Here is a 23,025-nt window from a genome sequence, read left to right on the forward strand (position 1 = left end):
AAACAAAGTAAGTATAGATTCATTTTAAAGCAAGTAAATATAATCTTTTCATTTTTATTCAAAACAGTTTGAAAAATGATGAATCAAATACCAGAATTAAAGGTCAAATCAATTGAAATTATTTTTTCAGCTGCGACAGACAACTCTTAAATATGAAGATTTATACAACTTAAAGACATACGTTTGGTTCTATAACAAATACGAGTAAAGATGTAAGTTACAACATTTACTTGCTTGAAAAAAACACTATGTGATAGATGGTACAATATTAATGTGTTATTAATTCAACAAACAACTAACATATTCATATGTTGGTTTAAGACTGTGAGGATAAAATGATGACACTGAATATACACGCTTTTAACTATCTGTTATCGCCATAAAATAGCACAATTGCAATTTTTTTTAATAATACACGAAAACAGGCAAACTTGGAAACTTTTAATATCTTTATTTTCATTCTGGCTGAAAGCCTTATTCATGTCATATAGAAACATACCATATAAGATATCACAAAATAATTGGAACAACATAGTTATGGTATTTTTGCTTTAGTAAGGGGGAGGAATATGTATTTTGTTATATTCAAGATGTGGTGTTTAAGAGAAAATTATTTTATGTTTACACTATTTTTCCAGTTAAACCATTCGTAAGCCTTGAAATTTATTTCATGACCTTAAAAGTAAAGAGCAATAGCGGGACTCCCCAAAACACTCCATCATGGATCGTTGAATTTTCAACACTCAAGCTGAATAATGACTCCAGATCTAGGAGCTCTTGACTTAAAACATTGTTTTATTTCCAGATGACTTTGTTTGTAGATTTGTGCTGCTATTAATGTTTGTAATTGTTGATGTACAATCGTGTACTGTAGAAACAAACTTCATCATCACAGCTGGATTTTGTTGTTTCTTCCTTTAACAAGATCAAGTGATATCACATGAGGGCGTATTTGAATGTTATTTGTTAATAATAACTCACCCGTTCGTATATACACTGGTTTAGCTTATATGTATCATACAGGGGTTTGAATCTTCCTTCTTTTAGCTGATTTCATACCTTTCAATATCAAACTTATTTACACATCGTTGTTAACTTCGCTGGATCTATATCCAAATGGTGAGTTTTGTTGAACACTGAAAGGATGGTAGGTTATTTTCTTCTCCTGAGGGGGTTCTTAAATCAAATCCCTGATCATAAGATAAACCAAGATAATATGTATTATTGTACCCAACACAGATTGTTCAAATCATGTTCAAAAGGTAAAATTGACCAAGCTTAAGAGCCACATAGTGTATGTATACTTATAAAGTAAATATTTAAATATAGAACAAAAATTCAAACAAAAAGGCAAAAAATGGGTAATATGTGGAACGGACCATCATACAGTGCTCCTGTACTGTTTTTTAAGTAATGTCCCTGGAGTTAAAATTTGCCCTTTCTGTGGTTGTGGGGGCAACTATTTTTAACTGAATGTATATTTAGTTTGTGACCTTAGATTGCGGTCCTCTACAAAGATGGTTAATTCAAGTCTCTGGGTTCGCATCGTGCCCCACCCAAACACACGTGACATCCAGAACCATCTTGAGAATCACCGCAAAAAAAATCAACTTTGTACTTACAAGCCAAACAAAACCCAACAGTTATAGATATAATATCAATGTATGTTAACAAAATACAAGAAAGGCATGCTTACTGGATAGCGCATAAATTCAACGAAAACAAATATTTACATAACAAAAATATAATTTACATCCATAGCAAAGAAATAAAATCATATTTGTATTGCATGCTTCCGTTTTACGTACTTGTTATTGACAGAAAAAAATGCAACTTAATTCCTTGTTTCTAAAGAGGTTCTTTAAATCTTATGTACCAGAGTGTGAAGTAACATACATACATGTTGTTTTGCGGTGACAATTCGATATCAAATAAACGTACCAAAAACTGGAGACAAAACATGCTTTAGATTAATCTAATATCTGTTTCTAACGTGATGTAAATAAGTGCAGGTAATTTTTGTTTAAAAAATAGTTAGTCAATATCCAATTTTAACACATTTTGTTCGTATACAAAATGGGATGAAAGAACATCTTTGTTTGTTTGGTCTAACGATAGCTTTACGAAGAAAGAATTGTGAATGAGATAATAAAAACTCAAAATACTAATTTCCATGTGGTTATTTTACACCATCTGTTATAAAACCACATCAATAAAAATAAGAAGATTCGTATAAGTAATTTTGCCAATATTTACATTAAAATGACCATGAAACTTTTCACATTCAAATGCGTGTTTCTATCAGCTTGCATGGCTGCAAGTTGAAATTTATAATTTTATTTTCTGTTCCAAAAACGGCTGGAATGGTACCTTAGTTGGTACTCTCATGTAAAGTTATCAATGGTTTAAAAAAGATAGCTAAGTGAGCAGTAAGATTTAAAATAAATAACTTCAGTACACGAATATAGGGATAATTCACGTTTTCGAGGGCATGATCATCTGCGGGCGCTTGAAAAATCTGTTCTAGATTTTGAGACCGTCCGCAGATGATCATGTCCGAAAAAATGTGTATTTTCGCTATTATAACATAAACAAATCACACATACCAAAATAAATTAAAGTAACATTGAAAACATTATGCCTTGTTCATTCAACAACGACAAAATTATTCGATTATTTCAAATGACGTCATACGGTTCAAGGTTGTGTTTTACATATGGCTCACTCGGTCATCATCAGAAATTACGACCTTTGGATAGGCAGTTTTGGATTTAAAATGTGTTTAAACAGTGGATTAATGCAAATTTGAAATACAGGCGCGCAAAGTAAGAAATGCGGAATTATTTTGGAATTTACTGGTCGTGACGGATAAATATATCGTCAGAATAAGTCATTGTTTTCATAGATGTATCTTTCGTACATGTCTTTATTTCGTGGACAACTAAATTTTCTAAAAATTAATACTGCCAACATATATGTCATATTGTCACTAAAGTATTTCAAGCATACAGAAGGAACGTTGAAGGTACATCAACACTTACATTTACAGCATAGTCTTTTGAAAGTGTTGAGTAAATAACCTTAACTTCATTGACGTTGCCAATAAAATAAAGCTGAACATTGTCAAGAACAAGCAGATGGTATAATTTGAAAAGTGGATTGAAATATTCATTGTCTTTATCCCTTCAAGCATGAGGAAACTGGTGCTTATTCGGTTCCCCATTTATGCTTGGAAGTCGTCGAAGGCTGGAGTTATTAACAAATCTCATAATGACTTCATTGAATCCACTATTAAAGGGATGTAACTGCGCGTGGACCAGTTTATGGATATGTAAAACACATAACAGGGCTTGAACGGCACGTGAATCGCCTTGTTAATACACGATTTCTCCCATTCAAGCCCTCATTTTGCCAAGTTTCTGCACCCTGCCAGAGGGCAATATAGATAGAGTGTATGCAATAATACACTTTCAATAATACACACACATTTTTAGATTAAAAACAAGTTAACAAATCATAATGTAAGAAAATAAATACAAAACAAGACATCAAATAAAAATCTAAAAAAAAATCCTCTTACAACAATTACGGAAAGTAATGAAATGATTTTTTTTGCACCTGTCTGTTTACACCATTTGAAGTTATGGTTTAACGAAAAACCTTTTTTTGGAACCTTTTAGAACGTTATGCCGAAGCCATTTCAGTCTTAAACATACTGGATATTAACCATTATATAGAAAATAATTTCGTGTTGGTGTACAATCGATAAGAACAATCAATAAAATGATCAATGCTCCACTTTGTAAAATAAATATTAACAAACAACAACATCATTTTAAAATATCAAGACGATTGCTTCATACATGATTGTAATTTTGAAGTGTACGTCACATACACATGCTGAATTTTTTGACAGTCAAGTCAAAACAACTTTCAAGTACAACTGAAACAACAAGTTGTACGCACGTATTTTCTTTTTCTGTGCATTACCATATATGGCAAAATTCAGTACAAGGAACAAAAACTATTCAAATACAGGAATATTATGAAAGAAATTTAACGAAATATCTTCATGTTTTAGATGCGCCACATTTTCCTTTCTAGCTTTTCACAAAGCAATGCTACTTTACACATTTACACAGTCAACACTTCGCTAAAAACTGCTGTACCGCTGAAAGATGTAAGCAGGTACTTTAATTATCTTGGATTCCTTGGCATCCATGTTTGTCATATAGCAATTAAGACCTAATGCAAAGCCTGTTATGATTGTTTATCAAGTAGAACTTCTGTCAACGTTTTTGACAGTGACGATCTAAGGCCCCATTACTAGCATCGTTAAAAGTAGTAGCTCATCAATTAATGATGGAAACGTTAAAAATTATCCGCTACTCATCTTGCATATTCGCGTCCTGTAAAGCCACAGTTCTCGCGAAGTCAATGCCGACATACTCCGTCGGCGTTCTTGGCCTTTCTGGAATACCAGCAGGCTTTGAATTGCTCGGCTTCGCCGTCAAGGCTTCTTTGTCAAGATCAGCATATATGAGTTCGCCGGCTCCACGCGGTTTCTAAAATTGAGTAATGTTTTTCTCCGTCATTTAACGAAAATAATCTTAATCTAGTTACTAGTTTTTTTCTGTTCGTACACTCATGAATGTTTTAAATCGGAACTGTAATGCATTAATTTCCCTTGTGGTGTCGTATTTCTTGCTTGTATGATAACAGGGTGAAGGACGTAATACCGGTAATATAAATCATAGGAGTTTAAATAAGATGTTCATTTTAATATCAAGTAAAGCAGTTATTTTTATATTTCATGGAATGACTTACAGGCTTCTCTATGTAATGCTAGTTGAATGTACATACGTTTGCTATTATTCAAATGATAACAAACCATCTATGTTATATACGATACAACAACGACATAATTATGTGCATAAACTACCTCGAGTTTGGACTGGATTTCCATTGGTATGTTTTCAACACGTGGGTATTGTTTTGTTCGAAGCGTCGAGAGTTTCTTGGGTTTGTTAACCACGGCGTATTGACACTCGGCCCCTTCAATTCTAGCGTAGCCTAAGAATATCAGAGGTGCTAAGATCAGATCTTGTCACCGCAAATGCAAATACCCCGGTCACAGAGGCAAGGTGGTTATATAAAGCATGCTTTAACAATAAAAATGTGTACAACCTCGTGCGGACACAGTTTTAATCCTGGTGACTAAATTTTGTTTAAATCGATGCGTTTCGTGATAAGTTTTTTGCTATGTGTTGGCATCCATTCAACCTGTTTGCAATAACAGCTCAAAGGTTTTTACCCCACCTTAAATAGTTGTCTATGTGTAATGCTAAGGAATCTGGAAAAAAACGGAGGATTTTATTCGTGCGGAAATCGTCCCAAGGAACGATGTCCGCTCTAAAGCTAAAATATGTTCGTGAATATCATCGTGAAAATCGGTAATCATTAGTTCGGACATAATATCTACATGTAGGCCAAATCGATAACCAGCCAGAAAAACATGAAAAGCAATGAGAAGCAATAAGGTTTTAAAATGGCGACAATACCAACTTCACAACAAGCAAAACAATAAACACGAAACATGCATACTAAACGGACCTAATTGTAATAATACTTTCAAGTACATATTCCTGTAGTGTATTAATAAGATAACCAATTTCAATTGGAATAATTATTTAAAGAATAAATCAGAGTTTTGATGTTAATTAAAGCAATTGATTTTATGAACATTCAATCACCATACAAGGAATTTGATTTCAATATATGCAATTAACTTGAACTAATTACCTTCCTCTTTTGCCACTTGATCTTCGCGCCTGAAACACACAAAACGCATGTAAAAAATGAGATCACTTGTTCAATGGTATTTAAGTCCCATACATAAGAGTTTCTGTGTAATTGCCTTCACGACTCGCTGCTGAACGCGTGATAATTGTATAGCTTCAAATTCCCGCACTTATGTTAATATTGTGCATCGAAATGGAATGTCAACTTGTTAAATACATGATATGGGGTTGTAGTAAACTAAATAGATGAATCTGACGTTACATCTCAGATCAATTTAGATTTGGCATACTATAACAATGCTGTTAATACATAACAATACTGTATATACGTATAGATGTTGTTTACATTTACCAATGCTGTTTATACGTAATAATGTTCTTTATACATAACAATGTTGTTTATACATAACAATACTGTATACACATAAGAATGCTTTTTTTAAATAACAATACTGTGTATACAAACCGATGCTGTTTACAAAAAAGCAACGCTGCTTTTACATACCAATCGTGTTTATACATATTAGAAAAGTACGATGTAAATTGCTACTGAAAGAAATATATTGTTATCCACGTACATTTATTAAGACTTATAATATTAAGTATATATTTTCAACATAATTCTGCAAGCTAAGCAAAGACATATTCATGCTTAATACACTTAAAGGGGCCTTTTCACGTTTTGGTGAATTTACAAAATTAAAAAAAATGTTTCAGATACGCAAATTTTCGTTTAAGTTATGAAATTTGTGGCGAAACAGTAATACCTAACATTTACCATGCTCTAAAATAGCCATTATATGCATCTTTTGACGATTTAAAAACCTGAAAATTATAAAGCGTTGCAACGTGAAACGATTGTATAATTTGAAGAGTTATGTTGTTGTCGTCATGATATTGTGTTAAACTACGAAGATTGCTTATATAAAGTATACAATACGTTCTTCATTGTATGAGCACGGATGACCGAGTGGTCTAAATGGTTAACTTTGTACTTCAGATGTCCAGGGGTCACTGGTTCCATCCCTGTTGAGGGTTACTTTTATCAGTTTTTAATTTAATTTTTGATTTTTTACTGGAGCCTTTTAGATCCAATTTTAACATTTATCAATATAAAGCATTTAATGACAAACTTCAATACATGCTAAAATATGTGATAAGACCCCTGCAATTACAGAATTCAAATGAATGTTATCCGTGCACAAGGATTCTTCATAAACAAATACATAATTTGAGCAACATAAAACGTTGTGTTTTCTTATATTAAAAGCGATATGTCTTCAGAATTGGGAAGAGCCATGCGACTAAGATGAAGAAAGCAATCTCATTACAAACGCGCTCGTCTCCCCAACACACTTGGGTAGATATGTAAAGATGATATATCAACAATAAGTAACTCTTATAATAAATGAAATGGTACAACTGTTTGATTAATATATAATATAACGCTTCAAGGAAGTCAATGCAGATGTTTAACGTATAGCACGTTTTAACGAATTCAATGTCGAATGTCTACTTTTGAATAGGGGCAAATGTCATATTTCGATTTCCTCTACGTCTACTTTAATGTTATGGGGAGATTTCGTTGCAGTATCCAATACCATTCAAAAAGACAAGATTAGTGCGCAAGGCATTGTCTAATGTTGAACGCAATAAAAAGCATATGAAGCAAACTGCAATTCATAATATCAAACACTTGCATACAAACAAATATGAAGGAAACGGCTTGCTGAATATGTCCTATGATTGCTGAAGGCGTTTACAGTATGCACACGAGTAAGATAAAGACATCAAATTTACTGTTGTCTATGCAAGCAAAATACACAAACTTACGGCGCATCTTGAACTGGGGCGTTTGCTTAACATTGAAAACTAATTTGCTGAGCTTAGTCCAATTTTATTTAAGAAATAATATTTGCGAGTGTTTTTAATGATGAGTTTAGTCGTAGACACAAAGCGTCATGTTTTAAACAAGACTATTGCCAAGCAATAAAAGTCCCCTACCGTTGAAACTCCACAATTTTCATCAATATTTCTAGTCTATTTGTTGCCATAGCCAACAAGAATTCTTGACGTAGGAGCACAATGAAATGACGTGCATAATCTCCATATTGCCATCTGGCCATGTTTCATTTTAATGAAAAAATATGAAGAATTTTTAAAGTTATCGCAGGATCCCGAAAAGTGTGACAGACCGACTGACTGACAGCCTGACTGACAGACACACAGAGCGAAAACCTTAAGTCCCCTACGGTTTCACCGGTCAACTTGCAGGAAAGTATTCTAGCACAAAAGTATTCATATGCACATATTACTTATCTAGCGGTGAGTTACTACTTGGAAACAATGATAAACGAATCAAAAGCATAAGAACATAAAATTAAAATATATTTCTCACTAAAGCTTAATACATAATACACATCCATATTAGAATTAACATAATTGTTTAATATTTAATAATCGTTATATATCGGTTGTTTAACGAACGTTAGTCGCTCAGTTGCTAACATGTTTATATTCCAATGTATCCGAACTCTTTATAGTTGTTTATTGACATATAAATCAAAATATTGAAACGTCTGTCGTTTAAGCAATTTTAACAACATTTTTTGTCATTATTTAATATTGTACAATAGGGATATGTGGTTTCCTAGAACAGGCATATTACGTATTGTTTCTTTTTGTATCAGTACACATACATACACGCACCCATGTTGAAATCTTAAAACACAACCCTGAGTACATTAGTATGTTTTTGTTTTTTTGACAATATTAATTATTCATTAATTGGTCTCTACTTTAACGTACAACTTACCACCAGATCGGCGTTTACGCTTTACACAAACCACGGCAATGAGGATTGCTATTACAATTATCACCGCAGACACTGCGCACGAAACAACAATAATCACGTTTTGAAATCCGTCGTTCGAAGCACTTGTATTTGAGACACTTGTGTCTACAAAATTAAACAAAAATTCCAATTATTGCTTTCATATTTTATATTTAAGGAGAAAAGCGAGGAATACTACAATAAAGTATATATTTGGTGAAATTGAGAATATGTACAGACACGACACAATATTCCTTAAATACACACTTTATTCCAATTAAAATATTAAATTATATTTAATTTGTATCCACTTTACCTTTTTTATCTGTATTTGCATCGTTTGAAATTGGCTGGCTTTTCGTGGTAGATGTTGCATCGGTACGTTTGTCTAAAACGTTTTATTAACATTACATTACTGCATGATACGTTGGCATTTTGGACTGTTGAATCACCGAAAAATGACGCATGGTTCAGATGGTTATTTTATATTATAAAATGTTGAATAGTCATTTTAAAGTTACATAACATTCAATATCCGTATCCTTTAGGTAGGCATATATTAGTAATGTAATATATCAGTCCGACCAATATTATCTCATGTTTAAACAGAACATTATCATACCCGTAGACAGGGGGAGGGTGCGTTGGGTGCGTTCGCACCCAATATTTTTTTACGAGAAAAACAATTGTACTATAAGTTGCAGCCAACTTTATTCGACGCAAAAACGGTTATTTCTCTCTTCCCCGGAATGCAGTGAATCTTAGTATTTAAGCGGTACAATAATGTTGAATTCAATAGACTACCGACAGGTCACCATAAAATTAATTGATCGATGAAGTCATTTCCAAGATAGTTCTACATACAGAACTGTCCATAACATTTTAATTATGTCAAACTTGACACCTGAAGATATGCACTACTCTTAAACAGTTGTTAAATAAATTTAAAACGTTATAACATATGATCAGGTGGACGTTAACGTTTAATGTTCATTAACTGTGACGGATCTTGAGCATAACGGGCCAATAATTCCACCTTTTTGTTAAGGACTTTGAGGCCATACATTATTTGTTATATGTTTCTGAAATTCGTTTAGAAATAGAAACATAATTGGTTAAAAATAGTTTTTAAACAAGAGATGTGTTCGTCAGAAACACAATGCCCCCTATTGCGCCGCTTTAAAATTAATTTGTTTTACCTTTGACCCTGAAGGATGACCTTGACCTTGAACTTCCACCACTCAAAATGTGCAGCTTCATGAGAACGCCGCTTTGAATTTTGTTTACCTTTGACCTTAAAGGATGACCTTGACCTTGAAGGATGACCTTGACCTTGAACTTCCACCACTCAAAATGTGCAGCTTCATGATTACGCCGCTTTCAATTTTTTTTACCTTTGACCTTGAAGGATGACCTTGACTTTCCACCACTCAAAATGTGCAGCTTTATGAGAACGCCGCTTTGATATTTTTTTGACCTTTGACCTTGAAGGATGACATTGACCTTGAACTTCTACCACTTAAAATGTGCAGCTTCATGAGATACACGTGCATGCCAAATATCAAGTTGCTATCTTCAATATTGAAAAAGTTATGGCCAATGTTAAAGTTTTCGGACGGACAGACGCCATATATTTGACATTTGACCTTGAAGGACGACCTTGACCTTCACCTTTCACCACTCAAAATGTTCAGCTCCATAAGATACACATGCATGCCAAATATCAAGTTGATATCTTCAATAGTGAAAAAGTTATGGCCAGTGTTAAAGTTTTTTTTGGACGGACTGACATACTGACGGACAGATCAACAGCTATATGCAATCCTACCGGAGGAATAACAAAACAGGCTAACCAGTTTTTCCATGTTGATTTCTGTTTATTATTGATGCAGATAAGAGAAGACCAAGTATTGTTACCGTAATCAGTGTTTGTTGTACAATGCACTATTAGCACGTTTAGAGCAACGCTGGGCCTGTGGATTACTATCCATAGTAGCAGACAACAATTGTTTTGAAAAAAAGTCAAATATTTCCTTTAAATTTGCTTGATTTAAGAATGGTATAATTTTGGAATGGTAAAATACACCATTTTTATCTCCAAGATTCCAATAAAAAATGATGATTTATACTGTTCTTATTGTTGATTTTACATTCTATAAATTTGTTGTTGCATATGTAAACAAAGTGTGTGCGCGCAAACGAGTGTCGGGTTAAACACCGTATAAAATAGTGTATTTATGTGAGTGATCGAAAAAGGTGGTTATTGATAAACGGTAGTGGAAAATTCATGTATGTTATATCATATTTATGTCCATCAGTCACTGAGTATGGTCACTGAAAGTGTAATTTCATGTTAACATGCTCTATAACTTCAGCCTCTAAATACAGGTAAAATGTCACCAGAATGCAGGATGTTACGTTTCATTTTAAAATTTGTCTAGGGAACATTCGCACCCCCCTTTTCAAAACCCTGCCTACGGGCCTGATTACTCTAGTATTGCATCTACGTTTGCTTAGTTTCCAAACAAAACAACATCACGAATATTGGAATAAACTTCTCAATATCCATAAATTTGATATGAAGGTAGGATAAATATGACTTAAAACTTTTTACGTGATCAATACACCTTTCATGTCAATGTTGAATTCATTGTATTATATTAAGCGAATGTATAAACACTTGGACGAGAACACCCCCTTGCACCGTTACCGTGTTTTCCATGTCCGGTGTGTGTGGTTGAGATAAAGTTTTCAGTTGTTTTTAAAGCGTCAGATGGTGCCGAAGTTTGAACAATGCGTGGTGTCGTTGAAAGGGGCTTCCGGGGTGTTGAAACGGCTATAAGAAACCACGTGATATGTGTCGTGTATGCAAACGGTATGCAAGGAATAAAAACACAACTGATGATACATGTTTTAATTGCCAACAGAAAGTCGTGATATACCATGCAAAACATTTATTTCAACCGCATTTTTTCTTTAAATTCTGATTTTGTCTTATTATGTGTGTCTTTAAAATATATTTTACTAACATTTATTTATATTAATATTGATGACCTTTTTAATAAGCTTTCAATTAAGAAACCGTATATTTATAAAATAATTTATTAAAATCAAACATAACATAATTTTATTGTTTTTGTCAACCACGTTATTTGGGAAATACACAGTTCTTCTATGTAACAGCATACATTTTGGTAGTTAAACCGTCTACAATAAAACACGTTAAATGTGTTGTACCATATGTTATTAAAGATAAACTGAGCATTGTGTGACAATGGTATATCTTCCTAAAAACACTTTCAATTGAAGTCAAACGAAAGGGTTTATTGTATATACTTTCCTGTATTTTTCTATTAATAAATCAGTGCAGAATGATTATGGTCGAGGAGGAGCTATACATATTAATTAAATTATGCAACGGGCCTTGTTTATCGGTCGCGCTTTTCGTTGATGTTGATTGGGTGCTCTTTTCAATAAACGTTTTTGATGATTGAGTCTGATCGTTCACGTTCGTTACGCTGGGGTGTTGAATCTTGGTAGCCGAATCGTCTAAAAAAATCATAACATAGATAGAGTAACCATGCAATTACAAAATATTACAACGTTACCAACAACAGCATGATTAAATAGAAAGTTAAGAATAATGCCAGCGGAATAACGTTATATAGGAAAATATGTGCTTTTTTTTCTTTTAGGATATTGCATTTGTTGGACAGTTTATTGTTTGATCATATGCTTATGGTATCATATTCGTCATCAATATTTCTGAAAAAAATTGCATAGTCGTGTTAAGCTTCCCCGGATCGAGGAGAATCTGACTGCACAAGACGACCTAAATTAATTTGTTATTGGTGTACAAACAATGATGTTACATGTTTATAATTCAACATTGAATATGTTTAATTATTATGATAATAAATGTATACATTAACCAATATAAAAAAAAAATGATTAACTGTGTAATTTTCCGTACTGTTTGCAAGTGTCAATTCGACTTATAATTTAATTAAAACAGCGAATAAAACATTTTTGAAAAGATTATTCCAAGATTGATGTCTTATTCCAATTTAACAAAGTGTTGAACATTATATTGAACTGTATAGATAGCTAAACATTTTAAGCAATACAAAATTCATTTACTACTATTATTACACTTGAGCGTTTATGAAAATATTTGCCTTTGAAATGCATTTGAAAATATAACAAAAACATACTTAAAATGCACTTGGGCATACTTTTTTTTGGTAAAGCGTAGTGTTCGAGAGGGGAAATACTCTCTTACACACTGAAGTGAATAAGTGTTTGAAAAATACAGAAACAATACCCTTTTTCTGTTAAGTGTTTCTTGTCAGCATTTGTAAGTGTATTGAATGCGCATTAAACGCAGAAAAAATACGATAAAAACACTGTTAAATTGTATGTGCATTACAAACATTTTATTGTAAAAAAAATACACAAGTGATACAGAAATCATCTTGTAATAGCTTAACAAGAATTAAAAATATTTTGCGAAACATATTAACATAGTCTAAACTTAAGTTTTTATACTTAAAATATCCTTTATGAGGTATAAAATGTCATTAAAATACCGTAATCCAATATGGCATTTTAAGTAATAGATTAATAATTTAAAAAAACAATCCCTGTAGTCCAGTCTCCAAATGATAACTCATTAACAAAACAGCTAAATAGTATTTATATGTCTGATGTATTTTTCTTATCTTTACACATGTAGATAATGTTGGAATCTGTGAAAAACACCATCGGGCTAGTCAATTCGTCAATATAATTTAAGCATTTGAATAACGTGCTAGGGTTAATCAAATATTTTTAAGTTAACTAATGGTACAACGGAAACAACTATTTAATTTGGTTTCATCAAATATTTGTGTATTCATTCACAAAACGAAAAGAAACATAACTGTTCTTACCTTTAACATAAAGAATGGCCGTATCAATCAACGTTAGGTTGGAGAAAGTCATAAAGCATTTAACCATGGTCATATTATCATCTTCATGGACGGTATAGTTAATGACGTATTTACCATGTAAATAATGACGCGCTGCACCACTTTTGTTATTAATTGTTATAAAAACCGTCCATGAAGTAGCATTTGACATAGAACAGCTGATCAGTGGTTCCTTGTTTTTTAAGGAATCTGCCTTGTCCCCAACTGAAGCTATTAAACAACCATCGCAGCCTTCGATATTTTTCCGTGGTCCTAGTGCTGGGGGTTCTGATAATGAAACATTTGTAAATATTTACGTTTTTACATTATAGTATTTTGTTTTGTATTATATAATATCATACTTTTGTTTTAACAATTTGCAATTAAAGTACAACTTGCGGGCAGATGCTCTCTATCTCTATTGCGTTAAGTAGTTAACTACCACAAATAGCAACTAACATGCAACCAAAATAAAATATAAATTTGTAGAAGAAGACAAATTTCATAAAGTCTCTTACACTATGTAACAATTCAATGCGATAAATTATTTATGTTATATCTGTTTTAATCGTATAGCTATTTTAAGAATCATATAATGCATAGCAATATCCAGCAAAAAATATACAGGATTTTATTTAATTGTAAGTCTTTGAAGCAGAAAACCGTGGTAAAACAATATTTTTTTTATAGCAATGAAGCTTCCTACACAATTATGTTGTTCAAACAGCCATTCTTATTGAAAAGACAACAAAATATTTTATTTACTGATTTCAAAAAATTGAAGTGTATCAGAACTATTTAAAAATCATCGAAGCATGGTTATGAATATTATTAGAAAGTTTTGCAGCATCCTACAAATCAGACCTGACAAAAACGTCAAAATGAGAGGTTACGTAAAACATTTAAATATTGTCCAGTAACAGTAAAAGAAATCATGGAAGAAGAACGTCCTTGTTGTACGAACACATACATTCAGTAATGAATATTCTCATAAAATCTATTTGAAGTATGACAAGTGAGCGGCATACTTATTACTTTAACAATGATAAACATATTTTATACTAATTCCAGAAATTTACCAATTCGATTGTTGTGATAATTAAAACGAAAAGCAAACATACTATGCACGATTTCTATGAGTATTTATTTGTATGCGTTCCAGATAATAGTTGTTGATATTTTACACGGATATGCATATCAAGAATTGTGCGCTGTATGCCATATAAACATGATGAGTATATTACATTACACAATCAGAAGTATAAAAGCCCGGTGACGATTGATTGAACCGGACGTTTTGATAGTATACATACTTCCACCGTGAAGACGTGTCGTTATATTCCAGGCAGCAGTGGCTGATATCAAATGTTAAGGCAGAGCGAACTGAGCTTTTCATACAGGCTTTATACTAATAATTGCCATCACATCGCTGTTAATACTAATTACCTGACTTACGTCGTTTAATTGTAATACACCACTGCCGACGATCGTTGTAAATAATCCAATTGTAATGATATTGAAGGCTTAGATAACATCTCTATGAAATAACTATAAAACAATATTTTTTATAAATCTGAAAATACAACATACCTCGCATTTCAAAACTAATGGTATCAGAATAGCACGTATTGTTCACATAATAATTTTGATGACGTCTAGCTGTTCTGTTCTGGTGCAGTATAAATGTAAAAACGTCCGTTTGATTATCATGATGGTGAGGCTTATGTGATATAGTTGGGTCACTATTATTTATTAACAGAGCAGTAGCATTCTTGTGTTTATAAGCTTTGAATGTAATTGTCACATTCCTTCCATAAAAAAGTAGAGATGGGGTTTTAACTTCAAGATAGCCACAACTATTGTTAGCGATTGGTTTATTCTGAAATGCATCTGAAACAAAGAGACACTATAATTAAGACATGATCCAGGGAACAAATTTGCGATTCTTATATCATTATGACCCCACCCTTTAGAATTCATGTTTTAGGATGTCAGTTACACTATCCAATACCATTCATACACAATTATAATAGGTAAAATACGATCGACCAAATTGTAATCTTATCTTTGTGTTTATTTTATTTTTTTATTTTTATTTTTATTTTTTTTATTCAATATAAGTTTATTTTTTTAATACTATCAGAAAATCGACCATTTAAAATGTATCATGTTCCCAATAAACCATAACAAAAATAGTAATAAGCAGACGTGAGGCGCAGATAATAAACTTACGTAGTAACCTACTTCGAAAATCAGTCAATTAGACCATTAAAAATTGCTTTGGCACTCCCGTTTTTGTACGCAAATCAAATAGTTATTTGTTACTCTGAATTCGTACATTTATTTAAATCGTTCACAAATGAGTAAATTCTGAAACAAAAACTCACTTTTATTTTAACTGATTATGCATAAACGTATGTCAATTTTTAAAGAGTGATTATTAAACATGTAACCGTTGTTTTTAGACTTATGTTCTGTTTATATGTACTGATGTGCAGACCCTGTGAAAGCGAGGCTTTCAATATCGCTATGATAGGTCTGCAAAACAAGTTTCCAATTTTATATTATATACCTGGTAAGCGTAGTTTTGAGAAATCATTTCCAAATATTTGCATTAAACATTACCAATGTCCTGGAGTGAAATGTATTCATAAACGAGATGGCTAGCTTGTAATCTGTGGCATCAATTGCTACCTAGTAGTGATGTCATTAATTATGTGGATTGTTTGCCATTTCTTCTTCATGAGAAGGTCTATAGGAATGTACGATTTTAGATCTATTCCACAAATTGTTGTGCGCCGAAATTAATTTAGATATGTGTGCATTTGTTGCGTTAGTTATACAAAAAACATATCCAAGATCTATTAATCGCAATGACGCAATACAGATATTGTAAATAGTTAGCATGTGTTGACTAACAAACAGGACGCATATAATCCCTCACATGTTTGGCTCAAATATATATTTAATAATGAAAAAATACACAAAAGATTATCAGTGGAAAAATTACCATCAAAGTATCTGAAACGAACGGTCAACTATTGTTTTTTGTGTGCTACTTGCATTGTCAACAAGTAAAATCCCATCATCTTATAGTATAATATGTGTGCATAAAAATACTAAATGATTAAAACCATTACCAAAATGAAATATTCGTAGTCAAGTTAATAAATATAAACTAAATTTAGTGTTCATGTTGTATTTCTTCTAATTCAAGTTAAAGTGAAGCTTATTCGGAGCAGTATTGCATGAAGCACACAAAACCATATGATATAATGCCTAATTTAAAAAGAACAATTAAATACATGGGCTTTTGCAATATCGTATAGGCGTCATTAAATCTTGTAAAGCCTCATACTCATCCATATGGTAAGCTTCCGTGAATGTATGATATATATATTTGGCGTTCAAGTCAACATACATTCACCTAACAAAAGGATGTGTCCGAAAGTGAGGCGGGGATATTCCTCGTGATCTAACACGGGAAGTTAGCTAGTTTTTGGAATGATCTATATTGATAACAAATTGTTTTAAACAATACAGTTTTCGAGTGAAATTGAACAATATGATTTAAAGATCATCAAAACCATTCTAGTTAATATATTTATGTTACTTACCTATGCACGGAAGAAGAACCAGAACCAATATAAAATCCAATAAATGCATCTCCCTTAGGTATTGGTACACTAGTATTCAAACTTTAGTTCATGATACCCCTTAAAGTCTCTTTTATGAGTTGTTTACGTTTTCTTCCTTATTTTTGTTAAACTGATGAAGATTTTTTTGTAATACACTTATCTTAACTAAGAGATGATTAAATCAAACGAATCGATCGATATTTTATCTTTAATAATCAGGTTGAAATTTACTAAAACTAACAACACGCATACTCATAAAACGAACAAGTGGTTTAGTAAAGAAATCAAATGAAGTGCCTAATAAGAAGTTTGAATCTTTATATAATTAATTTCATACACCTTAAACAAACTAATTAATAAACTAAATACGACTGTAGATACAATAATCAAAATTGTCATTTTTGCTTCGGGACACTTTTGAGTTAAATCTTTAAAATAAGCACAAGCTTTTTTTTCTATTCATAATCAGCACAACAATTGTCACTTAATCCACAGCGCCTTTTAACTCCACTGAAGAGTAAAGTCTTTTCAACCACTTTACATACGCGTCTACCAACATCGAAAGTAGACTGCATAAAAGCAGCTGAAACCGCGTATGCGCAAGGAGACAATAGGTGTGTCAATCTGAAGTTTAAATACTTATTTCCGTTAGCAGTTACAAGTAACATAAGTAAAAAAATACTTGGTATATCTTTTGAAGTCATTACAGTCTATACTAAACTAATAAAGCCTACAATGAATGAAAAGTTTTAAATCGTGTATTAAAATTCAATATCCAAATAAAATTAAACCAATTGATTACGACTTCCGACATCATTCATTTTTTACTAACAATAATGAAAATGTTTGCCATCCGATTTTTTTTTGGTTTAAAGGATTGCTCAATAATTCCCAAACATGTATGTCATTGAACTTGCAACCGAAAAAAAATTACAAACATACAATAAAAAAATCGGCAAAATTTTAATTATTTTTTATTTACAATAAAAATCAAAGTTAAAACTTTAAAATCTGAAAAAAAAAGTATTTCAGGTAGCGTCATTTCCGCTTCTGCCGTTTTCTATTTTTAGATTTATAATAATAAATGAATAATAATTAATATATAAAGAAAAATCAATTAACACACTTGTCCCAATAATGTCTGATTGGAATTGAACAATGCTTATAAATCTACCTGTTTGGTGGAATAAAAACGAAACACATATATACATCTTTAACAGTATGAAAATCGAAAATTGTCTTCAATCCATGTACAACAACAACTGGTTTCACAGACCGCTATACCCTTGAATACGGATGACTAAATTACAACATTGCTCCGAATACTTCGCCTTCCCCTTACAGCACCAGACCAAACCAGAATTGAATATCTTTCAGTTAAAATGAATAAGCTGTCGATTGCAATTGCTATTCAAAATTCGTCCCATACTCTAGCGATCTTAACTATATTATCAGTAGGTTATTTCCCTTCAACATATATGGAGTTGAATAAATCATAGATATGTTGTGTTTTAGCAAATTATTTTATTTAGTAACTGTTTAATGACCATACACAAACATTAAAATAGTTTTCGAACCAACATACAGTTCCTATTCATAAATTGCTTACATGTATTCAAGGACATTGGAGTTGTCTCCCTTCACCACATGTAACGTAAATTCTTTAATGTAGTTATATGTTAGCGGATTCAGGACATTCAAAACTTATGATCGTTGATATTAAACATAAAAATAATATTAACATGCCAATCACCAATGCGAAACATACATAACTGGTGTAAATCGTATGCAGGCTTTCGAATTAATGGACTCGTATTTTCCAAACATCATTAATATTTTTTGGCTACAAAACCAATATAGAGTGCAATATTTATCTCCATGTGTCATCATTACTGAGTGTGGAACAACTTAAGACCCTTTTCACGAGTTTGTTCGAACTTCCTGTGGTTATACTTTTTTTGACATAGCTTCAGTGTTGACATTCTACATTACGAACTCAAGAAAACTAACATTTGTTGCAAACTTAATGCATAAGAAATATTGCATAAAACTTTATCAGGCATCAAAAGTTTAACAAACAAACACCAACACTCCATAAGATAATATGCAACAATGTAACATTTAGTCCGAGAAGTCGCACTATCATTTCTATCGAAGTGTCCCAAATATCGTAAAATTAGGGATTCAATTTTAGTAATAGCTTTGCTTTCGGATGCACTTACTTAAAACAATTCCTATTCTGTGTAATAAATAGCTTATAGCTTCAGAATAGCATACACTACGTCTAGCGCGATTTCTGCCATCCAAAACGCATCACCGTGATTCAGCCCAGAGTGGACAATTACTATCTCACCACGATACACCGCTGAACACGGTGATTTCACCGTGGCGAATTGCAGTGTCAGTCTCGGCGTTATCGGGAAATTGATCTCACGGTAGACCACCGCGATCACGGTGGACCACCACGGTCTAGGTGGTTCGCGATGAAATACATGTGCAACAACAACATTTTACAAATGTACGGTCTGCAATATCGAAATGTTCATGTTCATTCACATTGCAGATCGTATAAATTTGTTTTTTTAAACTTTGTATGTACATGTATTACATGCACTTCAAAATAAAATCACCGAATGTTCAACTCTTTTCTCTCGTTTTTGCCCTCTTAACAGAATCATTGACATGTCTTACATCGAGCGTGAGTATAGTTTGCGTTTCATGCTTCAGGTTTTGTTTCAATTGTTTCTGCATGCAGTTTCCCTTGTTGTTCTTAATTAAAGATTTGTTTTTTGTTAACCTTTCGAAAATCCTTGCTCGTTTGTGTACATATATAGCTCGCCAACAATTACATACAAACATGTTACATGTACATGTAATTTGATATCAGAATATTTTTGTGATTTCCTGTTTCTTTTGTTACATGTATTGGATCGAATAAATGTACATGTACAAATTCGAGACATCCGCAGTTAAGTATTAAATTCCGCGATATTTTAATATCATAGTCATGCGAAAAGATCAGTTGTCATGTTGGTGAGTGACTATTTGTATACCTGTTCTTTGATCAATAACAAGTTCATTTTAAAACATACACTGTATGTAAAATAACGTAAAAAAGAAATCGTAATATTATGGTAAATATTGATTTTCTTATTGTGTTACAATAATTTTGTGCATTGAGCAAATACAATGTACATCAAATTTATAAAGTATCGATAAGAAGTGTTTTTAAGAAGTCATAATTTCACATTCAGCTTTTTTAAAACTGTTTTACTCTTTTATTTCAGATACGACCAAGAATATGGTTTTCGGAAAATAATGAACATAGTAACAACGCTGACGAGTTTTTACTTATTAATATTATAAACATGCATTTAAATACATATTATGTTATAAATATGATTTTGTTATACATGTATATGTATGTATATTTATTGTACATGTGCCGTATTACAATACGAATAAAACGCTTGTTTACTTACGAAATAATGATGGTGAATGTTATGTCTACATCCATTTACTATATCAAATAAAATGGAGAATTTGATGTCTACATGAATTTACTATATCGAATAAAATGGAGAATTTGTTGTTTACATCCATACGTTTTTAAAATATGTATCGAAATTAACTTGTTATTGAACAAAACAGATCATATTCACTTGATAACAACTGATCTTTTCACATGTTTATGTTCTTAAAATATCACTGAATTGAATACTTACTGCCGATGTTTCGAATTTATATTCGAATCAATACATGTAACAATATAAACACGAGGAAGTCACTAAAATAGTCAGAATCAAATTACACGTACCAATATGTAATTATTGGCAAGCTATACGTTCACAAACGAGAAAGCATTTCCGAAATTTTAACAAAAAAAAACAATTCTTCAAATAAACAACAAGTAAATATTCACGCAGAAACTGTAGAAACAAAACATAAAGTACATCACGCTCGATGTACGACATGTCAAATGATTCTGGAACGAGGGTAAACAATTGAAAATAATGACGATTGTTAACAATCAAGTTACAATTTATACAAACGGATATACAAATGTAACAAAACATTCTAGAACTTTGCAAAAATTATACGGTCTGCAATATCGAAATATACATGCTCATTCACATTTACCTGTATTTCACCGCGAACCACCGAGGCCGCGGTGGTCCGCCGCGATCACGGTGGACCACCACGATATCGGTGGTCCACCATGAGATTGATTTCCCGATAACGCCCGCTGTGTTCAGCCACTGTCGACGCGATCTATCATGATGGAAACACCTTAAGATCGCGGTGATTTTCCACGCTCACGAAAAATTGTCCACGGTGGGAGTGTGGTGGATGGCAGAAATCGCGCTAGACGTAGTGTATGTATGAACACGAACAAACTGCATACAAAATCATAATTTAATATTAATGTTCGACCCCTTACATGAGAATACATCTTTAATATAATTATACCTGTGCTATAACTGCAAGTATGCTACTGCAGAATTTAAAACCCTTGTTGCTTCATTTGGCATGGCAATATTTTATTGCTGTGGTACTGCGTCTGTTAGATGTTTATTGAAGTTGTTTCCGAATTCGTATTTTTCGTTGAATAAACGCAGCAGTGCAACCTGAAAAAAAACACTCTTAAACAGCATATCATTTTTGGTGATACTACTTTAACTTGGCATACTGATATTTTCGTACGGTATTTTTAAGGCGATATAATTAACATTCTTAAAGTGTTCTAATCTTACATCTAAACAGAATACTGACTTAAACGTGTATCTGGCATTATTCGTTAAGGCAAAAATATAGTCCTTTACAAAAGTTCAAAAGATTAACAAAATGTTAAATAATGTAATGTATTAATTTTTACAAGCTAGTGCGAAATAATTTTAAGGTGTTAGATGGTATTGAAGTTTTTCATTAAATGTTTTCCTAAATACATTTTAAGGTCAGAACAATAAAATTGGAGCATGCCAAAAAATAACACTGAAAAAGATGGACCCTCCGGTATAAGTTTACAATATGTTTATACCACTAGCATAGGGAAGGGGATAAATGGCATAAAATGGAATAAAAATTATAATTAAACAATGATAACATCTATTTTAGGGACAGATTTTGTATTTTAAGTTAATACCTATCATTAAAACACCCCAACCCCCCAACCCCAAGCAAAAAACTGAATCAACATGTTGTTTTTACCTTTCAACCTCTTTCATAACAAAACATAAGATTACCTTTTGAAAAAACACACCCGTCAGATGTTGAAAAATTATAATGACGTTTGTTTTACATAAAAATAATTTTGTTGATTGCAAGCAGACTGTCAACATCCCCAAAAAGATGACCATATTCAACACACTGTAAGACAAGCAGTTACACAGTTTTCGAAGGTATTTTTTTCCTTTTTAATGCAAAATAATTAATTTATAATGATATTATTAAACTGTAATGTAGCTCGGTTTGTGCAAGATTTCACCATAATAAGTGATACGTTTAGCTTTAAGGTGTGAATAATAAAGAATATTAATATTTTTTCAGAAAAGTCAAATAAGCTTGAGGACTTATATCATTAAGCATAACGTAGCCAAGAAGCATATCTAAAACAAGATCTACCGGAACTATTTATAATTCAGATAATGACTTCCCCCCTGCAAGAACATCCAATCCCAGCACAAAAATTCATACCCTCCAGAGTTTCACAGGCATGGGAGAGTGTGGACAGCGTGAGATTGGCATTACAGGTCTACTTCAAGTAATACTACTACGCTGTGTTCTGTGTATCTTTGGGTTCTATT

General features: G+C 32.3%; 1 protein-coding gene across 3 annotated transcripts; it reads right to left on the reverse strand.

The window, feature by feature from the left end:
• Nucleotides 1-428: 428 nt before the first annotated feature.
• On the reverse strand, nt 429-17,775 carry LOC127839401 (uncharacterized). 3 transcript variants are annotated; one of them, XM_052367766.1, is made up of 12 exons: nt 17,603-17,775; nt 17,201-17,351; nt 15,174-15,473; nt 13,566-13,871; nt 12,058-12,183; nt 11,345-11,470; nt 8,951-9,022; nt 8,617-8,760; nt 7,635-7,659; nt 5,803-5,831; nt 4,943-5,073; nt 429-4,565 (listed from the first exon to the last, which is right to left on the reverse strand). In XM_052367766.1, exons 2-12 carry the CDS (start codon nt 17,247-17,249, stop codon nt 4,386-4,388), a joined length of 1,488 nt encoding a protein of 495 aa, XP_052223726.1. In that variant the 5' UTR covers nt 17,250-17,351; nt 17,603-17,775; the 3' UTR covers nt 429-4,385. The 3 variants fall into 3 exon arrangements, 2 of the variants coding, with proteins under 2 accessions (XP_052223726.1, XP_052223725.1); XM_052367765.1 differs by having other exon boundaries at nt 17,474-17,775; XR_008030329.1 differs by adding an exon at nt 5,320-5,353 and having other exon boundaries at nt 4,551-4,565; nt 17,201-17,775.
• Between the last annotated feature and the right edge of the window lie 5,250 nt (nt 17,776-23,025).

This window comes from Dreissena polymorpha, chromosome 7, assembly GCF_020536995.1.
Source record: "Dreissena polymorpha isolate Duluth1 chromosome 7, UMN_Dpol_1.0, whole genome shotgun sequence".
Classification (NCBI taxonomy): Eukaryota; Metazoa; Mollusca; class Bivalvia; order Myida; family Dreissenidae; genus Dreissena; species Dreissena polymorpha.